The sequence below is a fragment of the Centruroides sculpturatus genome, unplaced genomic scaffold (assembly GCF_000671375.1).
Source record: "Centruroides sculpturatus isolate CEXI.00-Female unplaced genomic scaffold, Cexi_2.0 scaffold129, whole genome shotgun sequence".
NCBI lineage: Eukaryota > Metazoa > Arthropoda > Arachnida > Scorpiones > Buthidae > Centruroides > Centruroides sculpturatus.
The window spans coordinates 957290-976827 of record NW_019384478.1 but is presented as its reverse complement, the minus strand read 5'-3'; the positions used below and the strand labels follow the sequence as shown (position 1 = coordinate 976827).

General features: G+C 28.8%; 2 protein-coding genes across 2 annotated transcripts in view; one reads left to right on the top strand and one right to left on the bottom strand.

Moving 5' to 3' along the window:
- The window catches only part of LOC111621390 (kelch domain-containing protein 4-like), a 28686-nt gene extending 26269 nt beyond the window's left edge, over positions 1 to 2417 (top strand). Inside the window, exon 9 of the mRNA XM_023363498.1 lies at positions 2292 to 2417. Coding sequence (XP_023219266.1) covers positions 2292 to 2308 — 17 coding nt within the window. The 3' untranslated portion in view covers positions 2309 to 2417. The remainder of the gene's footprint in view (positions 1 to 2291) is intronic.
- Positions 2418 to 2505: 88 nt separating this feature from the next.
- Positions 2506 to 19538, bottom strand: part of LOC111621376 (DNA-directed primase/polymerase protein-like) — a 28968-nt gene continuing 11935 nt past the window's right edge. Inside the window, exons 3-13 of the mRNA XM_023363486.1 lie at positions 17025 to 17071; positions 15498 to 15589; positions 15328 to 15401; positions 14563 to 14683; positions 12692 to 12740; positions 12477 to 12620; positions 12231 to 12393; positions 6993 to 7099; positions 3722 to 3920; positions 3261 to 3343; positions 2506 to 3190 (exon numbers count right to left, since the gene is read on the bottom strand). Of these exons, the coding sequence (XP_023219254.1) occupies positions 3030 to 3190; positions 3261 to 3343; positions 3722 to 3920; positions 6993 to 7099; positions 12231 to 12393; positions 12477 to 12620; positions 12692 to 12740; positions 14563 to 14683; positions 15328 to 15401; positions 15498 to 15589; positions 17025 to 17071 (1240 nt within the window). The 3' untranslated portion in view covers positions 2506 to 3029. The remainder of the gene's footprint in view (positions 3191 to 3260; positions 3344 to 3721; positions 3921 to 6992; positions 7100 to 12230; positions 12394 to 12476; positions 12621 to 12691; positions 12741 to 14562; positions 14684 to 15327; positions 15402 to 15497; positions 15590 to 17024; positions 17072 to 19538) is intronic.

The following is a 19538-nucleotide window of genomic DNA, read 5'->3' as shown; positions in this document are numbered from 1 at the left end:
AATTGGTGAGCAGTGTCTTAGTCTCTTCCGATGTGCTCTCTTTATTATCATTGTAAACTAGAACAGTGTATGTTGGTAACGAGGACTCCTTTCAGACTGTGTATTCTTCAAAGAATTAAGATCACGTTGTAAAATATCTCTATATGACAGAGCAGTAGTCCCTTGAGAACCTTCCACCCCTAAAAGTGGAGGTTTTTCTAAGTCACAAATCAGTCTGTTTCACTTCCTGAATAGCCTCTAAATTTTTGTTTGACATCCTCTTTCGTTGCCAACAAATCAAATTTCTGAAGCAGGAAATCTGATATGGAATTTTTCCTAATTACCTCTTCGGCACTCTTCACTAAGGTAATAAATTTATCTGTAATAAATCTAATATGTTCCTCGGTACCCAATTGCCCTTTTGGGTTATTACAGAAATATCTCTTTAAATCCTCAATGGCTTCCTCAGATTCCTCCAGAAATTCTTCAATAACCGTCACTGAGTATAATAACTTCTAAAATTAATAATTTCCAAAAAAAAAATAATATGAAGAAAGAACATATGACTTCCGGTAAAAATTCTGGAATCTTCTATGGTAAACATCATTGACCATTACTATGGCAACAGTTGTTGTAGAAGAATTTTGAAAATTTTCAAAAACTAATAACTTTGCGAAAAATTGTCGTAGGTTGAAAAACTTAACAGATTCTTAATCCACTCGGAAAATTCTATCCAGAAATATATAACACTTAGAGCTTAAAGTAAAAATTTCAGCAAAAACTCAATTCAAATACAGAGCAAAATTTTCCTGCATCCATTGACTAAGCCATTTAGCGCCTTCTCCTCTATCATTAGGTATTATTATAATAATAGATAGATATCATCGTCTCTCAAAATACAATATCTTTTTTATTTCGCTGTCGATAGCCAGACACATGTTCTGCAGCCATCTTGTATTTTCTCGCGCACGTGGGATTGTGGGATCTTTCGTATGACTGGACCTAGTTTCAAGAACTCACTTGAGTTGATCGCGAATGAACCTCGTTTCAGTCAAGATTTGAGACGGTCGATGGAGGTTGCACCAAGGCAAACGGGGTATAAGGCTCTAGTTTAGTAGTGTTACAGAGTACTGTATAATACGTATATTTTTTAAAAGAAACAAAACCACTGAGAAATGTTACGTGTGTTTAACGACGGGTTCGGAAAACTTTGAAAATGTTAACAACGGGTTCGGCCGAACCTGTGCGAACCTGCTGAATATCACCACTGTGTGTATACATATAATACATATATTATACGTGCCAATATTTTAGGCATGGACTTTAGGCTTATTTTTGACCCTACAATATTTTGTTTTCAACATATGGCCTGCCAAAGTACTAACATTAGAGTTGTACTAAATTATTTTTAAAAAGTTGACATTTATAATGCTTCTGTCAATGGACTAAGTTATGTAAATATTACCAAATAAGTTCTGCTTATAATAAATTTAAAAGAAGTCATATCCACTGTAAGATTTTGCATTATCCATTTTATGGTGAAAAGCAAAGGTTTTTTAATGTAAATTTACTTTGAACAGAATTTCATTATTTACAAACTTAGAATAGTTTACAAAAACTATTCTACATGTCTTCTGCAGATATGAACACATAATTGTATGCAATGAACCATCAACTAATGCATACCAGTTAATGTGTATTCAGAAAAACAGTTTTCAACATTTAAAATAAAAAGCTTCAGTTTATAAGTGTTGGTAACACGAGTGGAAACCAGTGGTATTTTTTTGGCATAAGGTTTAAAAATTGGTGTCTAATATGACTTTGGCAGACCATATCTCAAAAATGAATCAAATTTTGAAAAACCTTTATAAAGGATTTTAGGTGTATTTTTGACTATAGAATCTATCCCTAAAACATTTATTATAAATTATAACATACACTATTTCATAATGAACATCAGCTCCTTTCTTATTCAGGAAACAAACAATATAAAATTCATTCCCTACTACAGTATGGAATAAACTGAAAAAATTATCAAATTTTGCTTAATGCTGTTTTTCCAAAATATAAAATATTTAGATCTTACTTTCAAAGAATTTTATATTTTGAATCCTTACTGTATTGTTCAAATTCAACTAATTGGTTTATGTTCATTCTAAAAACTTTTGATTAACAAAGAAATGGTAGTTAAAATATTTGATCTCTCTCAATATATATTGTCTATTAAATTAGCTTTCTATTTGTAAAATATGTATTAACTTATCTGATTCAGTTCTCAATTTAATCTTATAAATATTTTTTTTTTATAATAGATATGGAGGTGTCTTAAGAAGATTTATTGAAGATTAGAAAGCATTGTATATATATGTATAATAAAATTCTCATTAACTTAAATTTGGACATATGTTTATTTCAAATATAATATCAACTTATACAATTCTGCATTGTATACATAAAATAATAATTTTCTAAAAATTGTTCTTGGACAATTTTTATCCATATAAGGAGAAATTAATTCTTGAGAGAATTAATTAGATAAATTTTAAAATTAAAGAAATTGATGATTATTTCTTTTTTGACACAAGATATCTCTACATAAAAATAGCTTGGATTATTTTGGTTTTGCAAATGGAAATGTAGGAGACCATAAAAAATATAAAATTTTGTAAATTTTGTACACAAGATTTATCATAAATTGTATGATCAAGTGAAAAAATAACATGTCAGTAATGCTGAACAGCAGTATCTATTTAAAAGATTAATAAATATTTGCTTGTACAGTATATGTGAAAAAATTGTAAACTATAGAAAATCTATTTACCTGGTTTTAATTGAACATTTTTGAAACAGATTATTGTTTTCAAATTCTAAACAATTTAATATATTGTTTTGCAATAATTAAATGTAAACTTTTAAAAATTACCTCCCATTAATTCCAAAACACCAGAATAAATGTAATTAATGAAAAGTATTATAAATATTTCAATGCAATGGTAATTTAAATAAAAACATGGTTTACTTTATAAATTATTACACATACAAGCCACACTTTAACCTGTGTCATTTAATATATTTTTGAATTCTGGAGAATTTTCCAATAATAATACAGCTTCCAGTAATGCCTTTTCTTCAGCTTCTGGAATATCATTCAATTCTACAAAAGTATCTTGAGCAAAAAATGCAGGTAATGTTTCAGGTGGTAATTTCCTAACTGATAGAAAAAGATTATGTAAAAAATAAAACAACAATGATCAATATTATTAAAAAAAATTTATTTTTACTTTTTGACCGAAACTGTTGACTTCTGCATTCAGGATCATAACATTTTTGATAATATGTGCCTTCTTTTAAACAGGCTATGAACCTAAATTAAGAAAAAATTAATGTAATATAAACAGTTTTCTTACATTGATATATAATTTAAAATATTTACTTAAACAGTTGCAATTAACTGATGTGTACTTCAAATTATCCTATTTATATTGTTTGTTACTTCAATTGATTGAATTTATAATTTCATTTTATCATAATAAACAGCAGTTTGAATACATAAAAAAAATTAGTTTCATTAAATTGAATATAATATACAGTACTAGGCCTACTATATATATTCAGTAGTTCACATTTTATACAAACTACAGTTTTATTTTAACTTTGTTAAATTTTAAAAATCTTGATTCATTTTAAATTAGTTAATTGCAACTGTACAATTAATCATTGGCTCTAAATAATGTAAATATACATTATATGATTGCTCTTATGATGGCGTCCAATATTTTCACAATATCTGTAGTTTCCTATATCATAAAGTACTCTTTCACTTTCTGGAAAATATGACCAATGACGAATATAGCCTGGTCTGGTTTTATTATTTTCTACAATGTTCCGAATGAAACTGTCGACTTCTGGATAAGGAGAATGTTGAAAGCCATGATGATGTTCTAAAAGAAAATTTATAAATTAATTTATTATTCAGTTAGACTAGGTACCTTCTATGATTAATTCCATTCCATTTTCTTAAAAAAAATATATAATTCACATTTACCATATTTTACATCATAGAAGACAACTTTTGCCCAAAAACAAAAAGGATAAAAATAAATGTCCATTGTCTTATTTAAAGTTGCAATCCCCCATGAACTAATATAAATTTCCTAAACCATTTTCAATAGGTTATAAATTGGACTAGAGTTGCACTAGGTAACTTCTACCTAGTCGAACTAATTAAACAATAACATTTTTAATTAAAAATTATTTTTTTTTTTTCTACAGCTTTTGCATGTATTTATGTTGAATATTTTAATTGTAAATGACTTTATATTTTTATCAGTAAAAAAGTTTATGTTCACTTTATTTAACTAGAATACAGTAAAAAAAATGTGGGGAATGCCAAAGACATAGGATAGTTTAAATACACTAAATACTTTTCCTAAATATTCTATGCTGAAATGGGGTACGTCTTATGTGACTGTGTGTCTAAAATATAGTAAATTATGAAAGTATCCATAGTAAAAGTGAACAAAAATTATATGCATTGTATGTTTTTGTATTGTTGAAATAATCTATTTACATATACATACAAGACAGTTGGTGACATAAATATCTGATGATAGTGTGTAATTATGGGAAATTCTCGTAAATTTGAAATTTATGGGATGAAATAATTGCAATTTCAAATTATGTAAGATTTACATATTTCTGTATATGCCAAATGCAACGTAGCCAATGTAATTTATTAAGCAAATGGAATTTGGATACTTATACAGAATGCTATTTTCATTAATTAATAATAATAACAATAACATAAATAAACTGCGTGTGACTGGTGAGAATCTCGCATGCCAAATGGTAAAGCAATTCTTTGAAATGCAGCCTAAAAAGTAATAAGTCATCCAAATCTAGAAGCCTAGAGTTCTACAAATATCTGAATCTGCTATTTTTAGTTCAATCTTGCAATCCTGAAAACCAGCTGTATTTTATGAAATAAGAAAAACAGGGTAGTCCAAGGGTAAGGTGACATCCAAAAATGTGTTTCTGTAAAAGCAGACACATTGACCAGAATAAAGTTGTTCTTGGTCTATTGTTATTTTATGGTATAGAGGCACTTCAATCTAAATGAATAAGTAAACATATGCATATCACAGTTTGGACAGAATTTCACTTCGAATTTTGAAGTAGCCATATTTCAAACTAACCAAATTCTTTAAAATGTAAATCCCTGTATCTCTGGCCGAGGCAAAAGAACGGTTACAAACTGACAGGATTTCAAATTAATGAGGATTTCCTGTATTAACATTTTAGAAAATAATGTAATTTTATCCACTTGGCTAATAGCAAGACAAGTATAGAAAGGAGTGAGCAAATTAAATCTTACAGAAATGGATGAACATTACATGAAACATTACATTGGAAACATCTGCATTAAACTACTTAAACCTATGGATATAACACTCAATTGGCTCTCAGCAAACTGAAAGAGTATTTATATCAATGAATAATTATTGCTTCTTTATCATCATATGAGCTGTTGATTTTGAAAGTGGGGCCAAATCCATTTTATGTTATTGATAGATATTTAATGGTTTTCTTTTGTGTAAATTTAATATGCAATAATGGTTATCCACATTAGGTGAAAAAAAATCATGGTTTTGGTATGCGCCAATGGACTTGCCTCACTTTCAAAAGCAATGATTTGTTGAAAACATCGCTTTTCTTTGAATGGAATATAGTTAAAATATTGAATTTTTTGTTGTTATATTTATTTATTTATTTTATTTCAACATTTCATACTTTTTTCAAAAAGCAACAATGAAACAAAAAATAAATTTAATTTTAGAGGAAAAAGTGGAGAAAATAATAAAAAATATTTAGTAAGAAGTTGTATGCATATAATTATATTTCTTAATTTAGATGGTGCAGATTTTTAAAGTATTCATGATAAGTGGGTGGCACTGTACGTACATAGGGTAATAAATCCATCATATCTTCATATTTTTCTTTAGACTGGACTTGCCTCACTTTCAAAATCAACTCAATGTAAATATTGAGTTGATTTTGACGATATAAATTATTATTAATATCAGTATAAATTTGTTACAAGATATTTATTGTGAATTGATTAAAAACATAAATTTTATTTTAATTTGCAATAAGAATTAGTTTTAACTATTTTTTTCAGAAAACGGACTTGCCCTACTTTCAAAATCAATGGCTCATATAATAAATTCTGCTTTTAATAATATTTTTTCCTAATAAATACTTGACATTTCTAAATAATTTTATTTAATAGCAAATGAAATCAATTAGCAATAAATTGAGAAGATTTAGATATAGGCCTAGATATCAATATTCATTCCTACTACTATTAAAATCAAATTTAAAATGGATAAATAAAGTTATTAAAAATTTGGCTTATATTTTAGCACATTGTTAAAAAATAATTTCTCTTATCACCCTATTTATTACGGGTTCTTAATACTGATCATATTAATCATTTAGGTTCCTATTTCCATAGCCATTTTCTAATAAATACAGTTATGGATAAAAAAAAATCATACAAAAAAAGGAATAATTCTTTTTTGTATGATTTTTAACTATCACATTTCTTTCTAGTGCCTTTTCCATACAAACATACAGTACAAAATTATCAAAATTTATTGTTCTGCTTTTATAAGTAATAATGCAATTCTGTTACAAAAATCATTTAGATCATTTTTAACAATATGCAATTTAAATAATAACAATCTGACAGACAGATTTTTTTATTTTGGTAAACACTGCCTGTAAAATTGGAGATTAATTTCCCAACTATGTTTAGGAAATTGTAACTGATATTGAAGTTGTGAAGTTTTGAAAGAAATAAAGAATCAGTTTTTTGGTGTTAAACACATTTAAGTTAATGTGTTTAACATAAAAAAACTGAATTTTTACCTTTCCATTGTTTATATATCCTTTAATCATCTTAAAAAATAATTGATCTAATTAAATTTTTAATAAAAAGTTATTTCTTATACCTGAAGAAACTATCATTTTAAAATCATCCTCATAAAATTCTTCAATTTTATTGATACATTTTACTACAGGTTCATCCCAACACAGCAATTCCATTTGTTCATTTAACCTAGCAAAAAAGTAATTTAATTGATATTGTAATATAATAAATATATATAAATAAATTCAGAATAAGTTATGACAATATTTATAAAACACAACAGAATTCATAAACAGATAAACAGTTCATTAATCTGGCACCTACAACTTTTTAAGAAAAGGTAAGTTTGGTTTCAGAAAATGTAAATTAATTTTTAGATAACGTTATCATCAATTTTAGCAATGATAATTTTTTAAACTGTAATTAATTAGCTTGTGAATAAAGTGTGCAGTTATTACATAAAACTTAACTGTAACATACTAAAAGTAAAGAAACAAATTAGCATTGCACAAAATCTTATTTTATTTAATTACAACAATGTAATTCCTGAAAATTGTGTCACTTCTGAATGATCAGATCAAATTTAAGATTTTTTTTTTGAAATCAACAAATCTGAATCTAGATGACAGTACTAATTTTGTTTCTTGCAATTATTTTTGGGGGTCATTGAGACTGACTTGTTTCTCTGAGAAGCTGTCCCATAGCCAGGAATAAATCATTGGGAAACTAGAGGGGAAACTGAAAACATTATGATCGCAACTTTCTTTTTTTTCTGCCAACACTAGGCCTATTAGCTAGAGGTTAAGTGTAAAAATAAATAACAATAGCCTAAGTTTACATAATGAAAATGAAAACACACATTATATATACTGCATATGGGCACTGCTGACTAAGCCAATGAGGTTAGGCATCTCATACCCCCTGTAATTAGGATCCATCCATTCAAAAGATACTTGGCATAGGAAATATATTGAGGTCTTTGCTTACAGAAAGGAAAGCCCTTTGATGGTTCACTCTCTACCAAAGCCTGTGATGATTTTGATGGTGATCCCAGACCAAAAAACATGAGAATCTTCCTTAGATTCTTAAGACTTTAGATTCATAATCAGGTTTGGCAACTAGACACTGAAGATTGATTAATAAACAATGGCCAAAAGCCCTATCAAGCAATGACAAGCATGGCTCTTATGGCCAATGCTTGTCATTGATTAACCAATATTGGCATTCTAATGATTGACAGTGCCTCAGTCAATATGCTTAACAGTTTGAAATTCAGGCCTTTTCTGAGACTTAGTAAGGGTTTTTTTTTAAGATTTTTGGTGGTTGCTCTGATTCTTCATCAGCAGCTTCAGGGTTAGACAAAAAGCTATCTGATACTGGCATACAGTCAATGGCTTCAGGGCTTAGTTGCAGGCATAATGCTGCTGGTTCAAAATCTGTGGCTTCTAGATCTAGTAGCAGACATGCTACTGCTGCTGATTCACAATTGGTTGCTTCCAGGCCTAATGGTAAGTCTATGCTGCAGGCTCAAAGTTGGCAGTTTCTGAGAGCAGTAAGCCCAGAAGAGTCAGATTGGGGCTCATCTAAGGTGACATTTTCCATTATCATTCATCCAACAAAAATCCACAAACTTGCATTTTTGTTAGAAAACAAATAAAGATATTTTCCGATTTAAATCTCTAGACAAGAAATTGGTATAAAGGTGTTATAGTTTTGTTTATATCTTACTGTCTTCCCTTCTCTTTAAGGCAAAAATAAATAAATAAATATTATATAAGAATCCCATCAACTATTGGGGCTATGTCCATGACCCCAAAACTCTTAAGGTTCTAGTGAGCTTTCTTCCTCTTCACCTATTTATTCAGACTGAACCAAAGTTCTGTCTGAATAAATATCTGTTACATCTGACCTTCTATAGCAGGGTGGCAAATCCTTTTGAGCCCACATGCCATGTAATAAGCATACTTAGCTTTAAAGATGTTTGTGTGTGCCAAAGTTTTAGCCTTTGAACAATAATATTATACAGTAGACCCCCCTATAACGCTTAGATACGTTCCACGCTAACCGAAAATTACGTTGTAGGAATGAGCCAATCGCAGCCCGATAGGTGGGAACTTTACGGACTAAGGCTGTTCGAAAGGTTTTCTTCTATAAAATTAACCGATTCTAGACTAATTCCACTCAACATTTCCAAAACACGTATAATTTTTTGGGAATAATCTGTATAAACTATGCTATAAACAAAAAATTGTAGGATTACTTACACCGTTCGACTACGCCGTTGCTTAAAGCTGGTTTTCATCGCGGAACAGCACGCGAAACGACGGCCGCAATTTCTGATAACGAATTTTTGGCGGAAAAATAACTTGACCTTTGGAGACATCATTAATATAAATAATTTTTATGGACGTTGAATAAGAAGTGTTTCTTTCACAAGAAATGTATAAAATTAGTGCTGTATTAGACTTACGGTACCTAATTTACATACTGTACAGACGATAATAAACTCAACTTACTAGCCTAAAATCTCCGTAGCGTGTTGCCAGGCGGCAGAAAGCATATATATAATTATAATAAAGTTACAATAAATTAAGTTAATATATAATTATATATACAGTACCTAATTTATATATAATTAATATATAATTACATAAACAGTACCTAATTTATATATAATACTAAACAGACGATAGCAAACTCAATTTAGCCGCTCCATAGTGTGGCGCAGGGTCGGAGGAAAGTAGTTCGGCTGCTCATCCACTATTGGTCCAGACTCTATCAATCTTGTCGCGAAACGACGTTATAAGAGGTACGTTATACGAAAGTTGCTACAATTTTTTCGCTACGTTATAGGAATTGTCGTTATAGGAACGTACGTTATAGGAACGTACGTTATAGGGGGGTCGACTGTATTTAAATAAATTAAACAAATATGCTTTAATTAGAATAAATGTAAAAATGCTGATTGAAAAAGACAGATGATAAATCAAAATCACATGATACATTATGTGCCAGATGATTTCTTCTATGTGCCATTTTGGGCATGAATGCCATAGGTTCACCACCCCTGCTCTATATGTTCAGGTGTAACAGACAACTTATTATCAGACCATGTTCTTTTGGTCATTTCTTTTTGCAGTGGGATATGCAAAGGTAACATTTTGTCAGATTTCATCAAAAAGATGCTAAAGGAAGACATCTTTCTGATGAAATCTGACAAAATATTACCTCAGTTTACATTTGATAAAAGTGACTTTGTCTCCTTTCTTTGTGACTTTAATTGGCGTATGAGAAAATCGACCTTTTGTTCATAAGACAATCTGGTTCACAGATGGATTCAAAACTACTACTAGCATGAGGGCTTGCATTTGTTGGAGATTTTCAGGCAGGAACTTCTTTATCCCTATAGGTAAGTTCTTCACTTTGTTTCAAGCTGAATTGCTAGCTATTATTTGATCAATTGTACTATTTTACATAGATGTCCTCTTAATAATGCTATCTATCAATGCATTGTTGTTAACAGTTGTTTGACTGTTAACAACAATGCATTGATAGATAACATACCGTATATTTCAACAACAGATAAGACGAGGTATAAATTTTCATCAACATTTTATAATTTTAGCATATATCTGTCCTATAACATGACCACCAAGCTATCAACAGCCATTGAATTTAGTTTAGATCAACAATCATCATCTAAATAATAATACTGTTTAAGAATTATGTCCTATTCATAATTTTTCGAATGAAAAAATTTTATTTTATTGCATCTGGCAGCACTGCCTTGCTACTGTTGCAAACATTTGCACTAATTTGGGCATTTGGGACCTTGACTATTCACAAAAACATTGTATGGGCTATTCTATTTTGTGGACATACCCTACTCTCTACTAGTAAATAATTATGGTTTGTCCATTTTTTTACAATGGTTTTAATTTATATAAATTGCAATCTAATTTTTTTTGTATCTGTCCTATAAGTCGACCCGGATTTCAGGGACTTTCTTTTATGATTCAACTATCATATTATCTGCACAAATATACGGTAATTGATTGCTTTGAAGACACTCGATTTTTGTAAGTTCACATCAACACTTGTCTGGGAGTGCTGTTTGCATCTTCAATGAATTGGCTTCCTGCAATAGAGTTTTTCTCATATGGGTGCTTTGACATGAACTGCTTTGAATTGCTGGCAACTTAAGTGCTATTCTACTGGCCAAGCATAGAGCATCTTTCTTTTTAATGGGTCTAAACTAGCTCTATATATTTCTTATAGAACTTTCCCTAGAGCTGTGGAAGACAGGATATTTTCTGGTCATTTGAAGTTACTTAAGGCAAAAATGCTTTACTCTGCTTTAGATCAAGAGGACATATCCTAATCTAAACTTTACTCTGCTTTAGATTAGGATGTGTCCACTTGGTCTAAAGCAGAGTAAACCATTTTTGCCCAGCTTGCTCTGTGCAAACTATGAATTTTCTGGTTTTGACAAGAATCATCTTTAGTTCTCGGTCAGCATTGTAACTGGTCACTTTTGTAAACATTATGCTGACTGAAATGTTCCTCCTCAGCCTTTTGCAGCTTCTGTCGCTCTGCTGAGAAGACTTCTCTGCATCTCATTTGTAAGTGTGCAAACCTTTGTGTTCATGTAGACTTACTCATTTGGGATCTTCCTTGTTGAGCTGTGGTGAAATCCCACAGCTTTCCTTTAGAGGTCTGCTGTCTGTAAAAAGATAAGTCTTCTGAAGTAATTTCTCATGTATCAGTTCACATCAGAATCTTTTAGATCAAAGTGGTTTGGATTCCCCACTTGTAGAATCTATAATTTACAATTTACTATCTTACTAGTTTCAAATAGTTGATTTGTATGGAAAACTTACTTGAAAATTTTAAACTGCAGAAATGGATTTAAAGATATGATATTAAAGTTAATATATGGAGAAAATATCCTAAATTCTGTTAAGTAAATTTTATTCTTTTTTTATTAAATTGCCTTCAAGTGTACTGTACATTAAAATCAGCATATCCTCATCCTATATTAAAGCTTGTTGATGATGACATTAATTCACAAAAAATCTACATTAAAATTACAGTATTTTACTACAAATATGAAAATATACTTAAAAAAATTCTTAAATTTTCTTATACTATTTCTTGATTTTTATAAAAAATTTTCAAACTTCTTTTCAAATATGTATTTCTTTTATAAACAACTAAATGCTTTTTAAAATTGTTACAGTTCTCTTTTCAATAATTGTTAGTAAACTCTCATCATCAATTATTATATACAGGTAAATAAATGAAACTAATATTATCTAACCTGAAATAAGTAATCAAAGAATCTAAGAAGATGTTTTCTTCAGTATCTCCTGTATCATTTTGAAAATTTTTATATTTATTCTCTTCTGACAAAATTAATGGAGCATTTTTATGAAATTTTGTTGATAAATAAAGCCTAAAATTTCTATTTTTTGAATAAACACCTGAAAAAATTTTTGCATAAACAGTTTATGAAATAATAATAATATTGATATTATTATAATTAGTATTAAAAATTTATACACACCTAAATCACAAAATAAAGTCTCTTTCCCATCTTTACCTTTTATTAAGAGTTTCAACAAATCAGATGATGATAAACTATTGTTAGAAGTATTTTCAGATGATATTTGATTCATTATATTTAAACAAACATAATTAACAAATTTACCTAAACAAAGATAATCATTTACAGTATTTTATTTTAAAACTACTTATTTTAAAATAAAGAATTTAACTTACCAGTTTCTATATTATTTTTAAAACAAAATCCATTTAAAACAAATATTAAATGACTGCTAAATTTGTTTTGTGTGCTGAAATATAAAATTATTATTATTACTACCACCACCACCACCAAAATAACTAAAATAGTGCCATTACAATTCATGAAAATAATGTTATTAGTGATATTTTGTTAAAACATTTCTCCACACTAAGAGCTGGCTTCTGTTAGAACACTAGATGGTAGTATTTCATGAAATTTTTTAATTTTTTTGATTTTATTACAGTAGAACGTCGATTTTCCGAAAGTCAATCATCCGAAAGAATTCCAGTCGGCAAACTTAAATTTTTGACAGTGCTGTGTCGCTTCAATCTTTGGCTATGTCTTGGGCTACTCAAATATTTTACGTTTTTGATACTAAATTAACTTCTGAAGTATAATTTTTTATTATTTTTATATTTTTCAATATATTTATTTTTTGTACAAAATAAAAAAATAATTTTTAACAATACAATAGTCTTTGTTAGGCTTAACATCGATGAAAATTCAACGCGAAGCAACACGCAACGGAGAAAAATTTCAGCATCGGATACGTTAAACTATTTTTTCGTACATAAATCAGTTATCCGGACAACCTCAGTCCCCAATTGATTCGGAAAATCAACGCTCTACTGTATTTTTTTATAGCTTAATTGGGAAAAGTTTTTCCCAGTTGGTAATATAGCCTATAAATAACAAAATTCATTTTCAGTCTTAACTGTCTTTTCAGTTGTTGCATTTTATCCCTAATCAGACATTCATGGTAAAAATCATCAGATTTTTTATGATTGAAATCAATTACACTAGTTTACAGCCATTTTACAACTATGAGAAAACACATGCTTTTTTTTAATCCCTTATGCACTGAACACAAAAATGAAGTGAAAAATTCCCTGGCATGTAAGATTTTTGAGCTGTAATCTTACAGATGCAAAGACTTAATGTTAAAATACAAATATGTAGAGACTTAAAACAGACTATCATCTTTTTTCTTCATTGCAGAATAATTTAAATGGCATAGAATTTCAATCTCTAGAAGGTATCAAAAATCACATCGATAATTTCTTCAATCAGAAACCCACACAATTCTACACAGACGGAATTATAAAACTACCCGTCAGGTGGTGTAAGGTTATCAAACAGAAGGGTGAATACATTGTGAATTAAAGGTTTTTATTTATTTCAAAATAGTATATTTTATTTCTTTCTAAAAACCAAACAAACTTTTAGTTCAACCCAATATTATGTATAATTATTTTTGAAATATGTATTGCAATTTTTTGATCATCCAATGGCTTTTTTTAGTGATGAATAATAATAAAGAATTTGATTTAATCTATATACCAGATATTCCATTATTATTATCTCTATATTTTAGTTTATAGAGTTGATCAAGTTATCTTGTAGTTGGACTATTCAAAAGTTTTCTGTTATAAAACTATAACTTAGTTTTATTAAAACTTGTGTAATAGTTTTTCTTTCAGGAAGCACACTATAACTCAAATTATCTCTGAGAAAATTATTTAGAGAAAATTCTTTCAAATTTGAAAAATTTTATTTTTACTTAATTTTTCTTTTCTTTTCTTTACACTTTTCATTTTCAGTATTATACCATTTGAAGGAATTAGTGCAACAGTGGTCTAATCTTTCCAACACTGAATTCTCAGATTCTTTCATTCTGAATTTCTTGATACAAACTATTACTTTCACTATAAATCTGGACCGAATCTTCATATTTAACATGATTTTTAGCAATCATATTTGTTGCAAACTTAATTCAGAAATGTTCAGAACTGATGCAATATTGGTCTAATCTTAAATTAGCAATAAAATAGCCATGTTAAGTTACGTGTAAAAGAATAAACATGGCTGACATGGAAGTGATTGCAAGTGTCTGAGTTGATAGTGAAAATAACAAATCAGACTTGTGGTAGAAAAACAAACAAGAAATGAAGTTCCATTTAATGTCACTGAAATGGAACAAACTAATTTTTTTAGTGCTAAATGATTGGTTTAGCACTAATAAAATTCTGTATAAAAATGGTAAAACTACAGAAGAATCTGTAGTTTTAGATGTATTTTCCATTCTTATACATTAAGGACTGATGAGGGGCAAATGGCCCAAATGCATTTTTTTTTTTTTGTGAAAAATAGATCTGTTTTTTATCAAAAATGTGTTCCTGTGTGAGAAGTTCTCTATAGCGATTTTGTGCTTAATTCTAAAGAAATAAATATGATATTTTACAGTTTTTTTAGAGGTCACTTATTTTGCATTGTTTTAAACAAGTTTCTCTTTGTTTTTAATGCATCAAATGCTTTATTGTATCTACATACAGTGAAGCACTAAATGCATTAAAAGCCTATGCATCATTAATGCTTTCCTCCTTGTACTGTAGTAAATAAAACCTAACCCTAGTATTGGCATCAAAATAGCTCAATAATGGGTCTACAGAAGATTTTCAACAATTCTTAATACAATAAAACTTTATAATTTATGGAATTATTACTCTGTAAAGTCAATTTTGGTTAATCAATTTTTTGGATAATCAAGGCTCTGCTGTTCTATGAACCTTATAACTTATAACTTCATAATTAACTACTAAGAATTAAATACCTGGCATCCAACTGTAAAACATTTGATTTATCACAATATACATTATATTTTTCTTTCAAACTCTTGCAGACATACTGAAAAATAATAATAATTTCAATAAAACTTATTATTAATTAATTAAATATAATTAATGTCAACTAAAGTAATTTTTTAAAAAATTTATTATATACCTCAATAAAAATATTGACCATTTCTGATCCATCTTTTCCAGGATTAATTGTTTTATTGAATTCTAAATCAAAATATAATTTACATGGAGAATCTGAAAATTAATTAAAAATTCTAATATGTCAATCCATAATCTCATACACAATCATGGTATAATTAATTCATTCAAAAACTTTCCTTTACAAATTAATCTAATTAAAATTAATGTCTTATTGTCATTTATAATTAATGGCATCATATTTTCAGCAAATTTTTTAAGATTTGACATTATGAGTGAAAATAAAATAATCTAAAACTATTATTATTATTATTGACAAGACTACATCTTGTTTATAAAATCGCAGTGCCTTTACAGCTTCACACCTTAGAGGTATGAAGGAGTACATATCAGGAGTTGATATTTGGCACAGAGTATTTGGTGCCCAAATCATGTAAACACAAAAAAACCAGACTTGCAGGTAGTCAGGACCAAGAACTGAGTCAAAATAAAATATAAAATGGTGACATCTTTTTAAAAACAGGTACTAGTGTGAGATTTGTGCATGCGTTGCTTGTTGAGAAGTTGGATTTTTGCAGATGTTGCAAAATCAAATTTTGATAAATGAATTTGAAAAAACCCATTTACCTGTCCTGTGTTATTCCTGACATATCTCTGGTCATGACCTGCTGACCTTGACCAGTTGACCTGAGATATCTCATTTCAGCATCGGAACATTTTTGAAACTAGACAGCACTAATCATTATAATTTTGTATTAAAACTAACTTCCGAAATATAATTTTTTTTGTTTTTTTTTACATTTATTAATATATTTATTTTGTTTGTGCAAAATAAAAAAATAACTTTGGACAATACAATAGCCATAATTAATTTTTCAAAAAAACGGGAAATTTTTGTTATGCATTGACAAAAATTCAACCCAGGGCAATATGCAATGGAGAGAAATTTAGACATTGGATAGGTTAATTTCACCAAAAATACATCGTGGATGACCTTGTGGTCATGGCTGTGATCAGCGAAGTTTGAACAATCACACTCAAAACCAATGATACCAAAGAACATTGGAGAATGAGAACGAGACCCATTGTAAGCATGAAGTGATCCCGCTTAATAGTGAGTCTCTGAGACATAGTTTTGTCCCAAAAATGGCCTTGCCATTTCACTTTTTATTATTATTTACTAATCATATGATTAGTAGTTAAGATGCCCCTGTACCAAATGATAAAGCTATTAAGAAAGCCAGGAAAGAATAGAAGAATGTTTATGCTGGAGATAAGAAGAGAAGGAAAGTTTCAGTATTTATATCTACAAAGTTTTAAAGCAAGTTTATCCTGATACTGGAATTTCTAGCAAAGCTATGTCTATAATGAATAGTTTTGTCAATGATATCTTTGAAAGAATTGCTACAGAATCTTCTTGACTCGCATATTATTTTCTACAAGTCCTAATGATATTCAATATCTAATCATTTTTATTTTATATTATGATGTTAAATTTAAATTAAATAAAAATTATTATTTGTAATATTACCTTTTACAATTACTTCATATGTACATCTTTCTTCTACTGGTCTCTTTCTATATTACATTGTAAATAACATTTATCAGATTAATAGTAATGTAATAATAATAAGTTATTTTATGTCAGAGATTAATTTAAATTAAATAATTCTTTAAAATAGAAATATATAATCAACAAAAATACAAAAATATATATTATTAATAGTTTCTGATTACTTTAAATTCTTTTATCAGAGACAGTTATAAATACAATATTGTTTTTAATGTGCAGCATAAAATTATATTGTAATAGATAAAGAAAATAGAATGCCAAGAAATATATTTAAAACAAAAGATTATTTTTTATTTATTTATTTTTAGCTATTTCTAATTTACTACTTTGCTGGAATCAAACTAAAGGAATTGTTGTCTTAAGATACAGTAAAAACTTATTTAATATATTTACATAAAGAAGTTCATTTCAATAAATAATAAGTTCAATTTACTTGATAATATTGTCATTTTAAAAAACAGAAATGAATATTTTGAACATATTATTTATTATGACATGTTTTCAAATAAAATTCTTAAAGATAATATACTGGAGTAAAGCTAATACTTTTTATAGCTATACAAGAATATAGCTATAAAATTAGAAGTTTCATCCAATAATAATAATTATTATTATTATTATTTATGTTCATGCTGTACATAAATGATATTATACAGGGTGCATAGGAAAGTCCCTTTAACCGGAAAATTCTTGCGAATGGAGAGAGCTACAGCTATGCAAGTGAGGTAATGGTATAGTAAAGTGATCTAATGATCTTTGATCTCTGTTTAGAAATTGATTTAACCCCTTTTGCAACATTAGCAGATTTAATAATGTCTATTTTTCATGACTGTCGATATCGTCTTTCTCGGAATACGGTATGCAACAGTTAAAATCTCAAACATACGTGTCACCTTCATATTTCTCAACAATCTCTTTTTTCAGTTCCATTGTGATTCTAGTCATTTTTTTAGTTTTCTGTTGCTTCTCATTTGCCTTTTTGCAATTCATGATTAATAAAAATAATAAAATTTTACTTACAAATTAAAATCAGAATAAATTTAACAAAGTTATAAACTGTGGCACCGTGAACATCTAGTCTGGTCTAGTACACCGATAGTGCTACTTGTTCATAGATGGCACGTATAATTGAATTAAGTTGTATACCGAGCAAAATTTGTTTTGTCCAAACAGGATGTATTCCGAATTGGACGTATTCTAAAGCAGACATATACCGAGGTACCACTGTACTAGATATTGTGCAACTTTGTCATATTACAATAGAATTGAGGCAGAGCCAAAAATAAAAAAAAAAGAAACTATCCCTGCACTTGTTAGGCACAGAAGAGGTAATCTTTGCACTTATTGACATGGAGAGGTTATCAAAGAACAAAGCAGTCCTCATCAGTTGAATTTTTTCTTGTGTTTTGTTCATTTTTTGCACCTATTTTCCATTAGGTGCACACAATGCTGTTTTTATTTTTGACCTCTAGGCCTAAATTCTGTTAGGCACACTCAGTAGCATCAGAGAGGACGGACATTGTCAGTTTAACTCCTCTGCATATCAAAAATCCCCAATCCCTATTTTTTACATTTAAACGGACCCTCATTACATTTTTGTATTCCTTGTCTCAAATAATGGAAAATGGTGGCAAAATTTTATCAACATTGGCCCATTAAATTTTGAGAACTCAACTCTATAGTGAAGTCCATAGAAGACGCACTAGCGACCATGAAACATTACACAACAAAGTTGCATGATTTTGCTTTGTTATGTGCACTCATAAAACAACCTTATATCTTAAAAAATGAAGTCATAAACCCCTTTTTATTGAATTTTTGGATTCCTCTTCACAATTAATGGGAACTGGCAAAGTTTAATCAAAATCAATTGAACAGATTTTTAGAACAAACACAATTCTGTAAGCCTCATAGAAGAGGCTTCACTAATGCTCCATCTCAATTATCTGGTTCCAATGTTTATATTTTTGAAATAATAAAACAATCTTTACTCGAACACTATAGATGAAAATGATCAAATGAGACTTTTATAAATAACTGCAATCATTGCATTCATTTATTTCCATATCTTTATTTAATATTTGCTTGATGTTTGTGTGAGGTCCAGGACAAAAATCAAAATTTAGTATTAGTGATGACAAATATCCAGTGGGTCAGAGTTTGGTAAAGAGTTCTTCACAAGGCCAGATTAATTCACTTTAGGGCCCTAGACACTTTCTTTTTACCGGGCCCCCTCCCTCTCCCACAAGAAATAGAGCACACAAAAAATATAAAACAATAAATAAAACAAAACTAAATAATGTGAAAAACTAAAACAAATCTTAATTTTTTATTAATAAAAAATATTTAATCATTGTAAAAAAGATAAAAAATGTAAATTATCGGAAGAATCTTATTTACAAATCTTTTCAAAATAGACAGTTTGACCGGGATCTTCTAAAAACCGGGCCCTAGACATTTGTCTCATTTGTC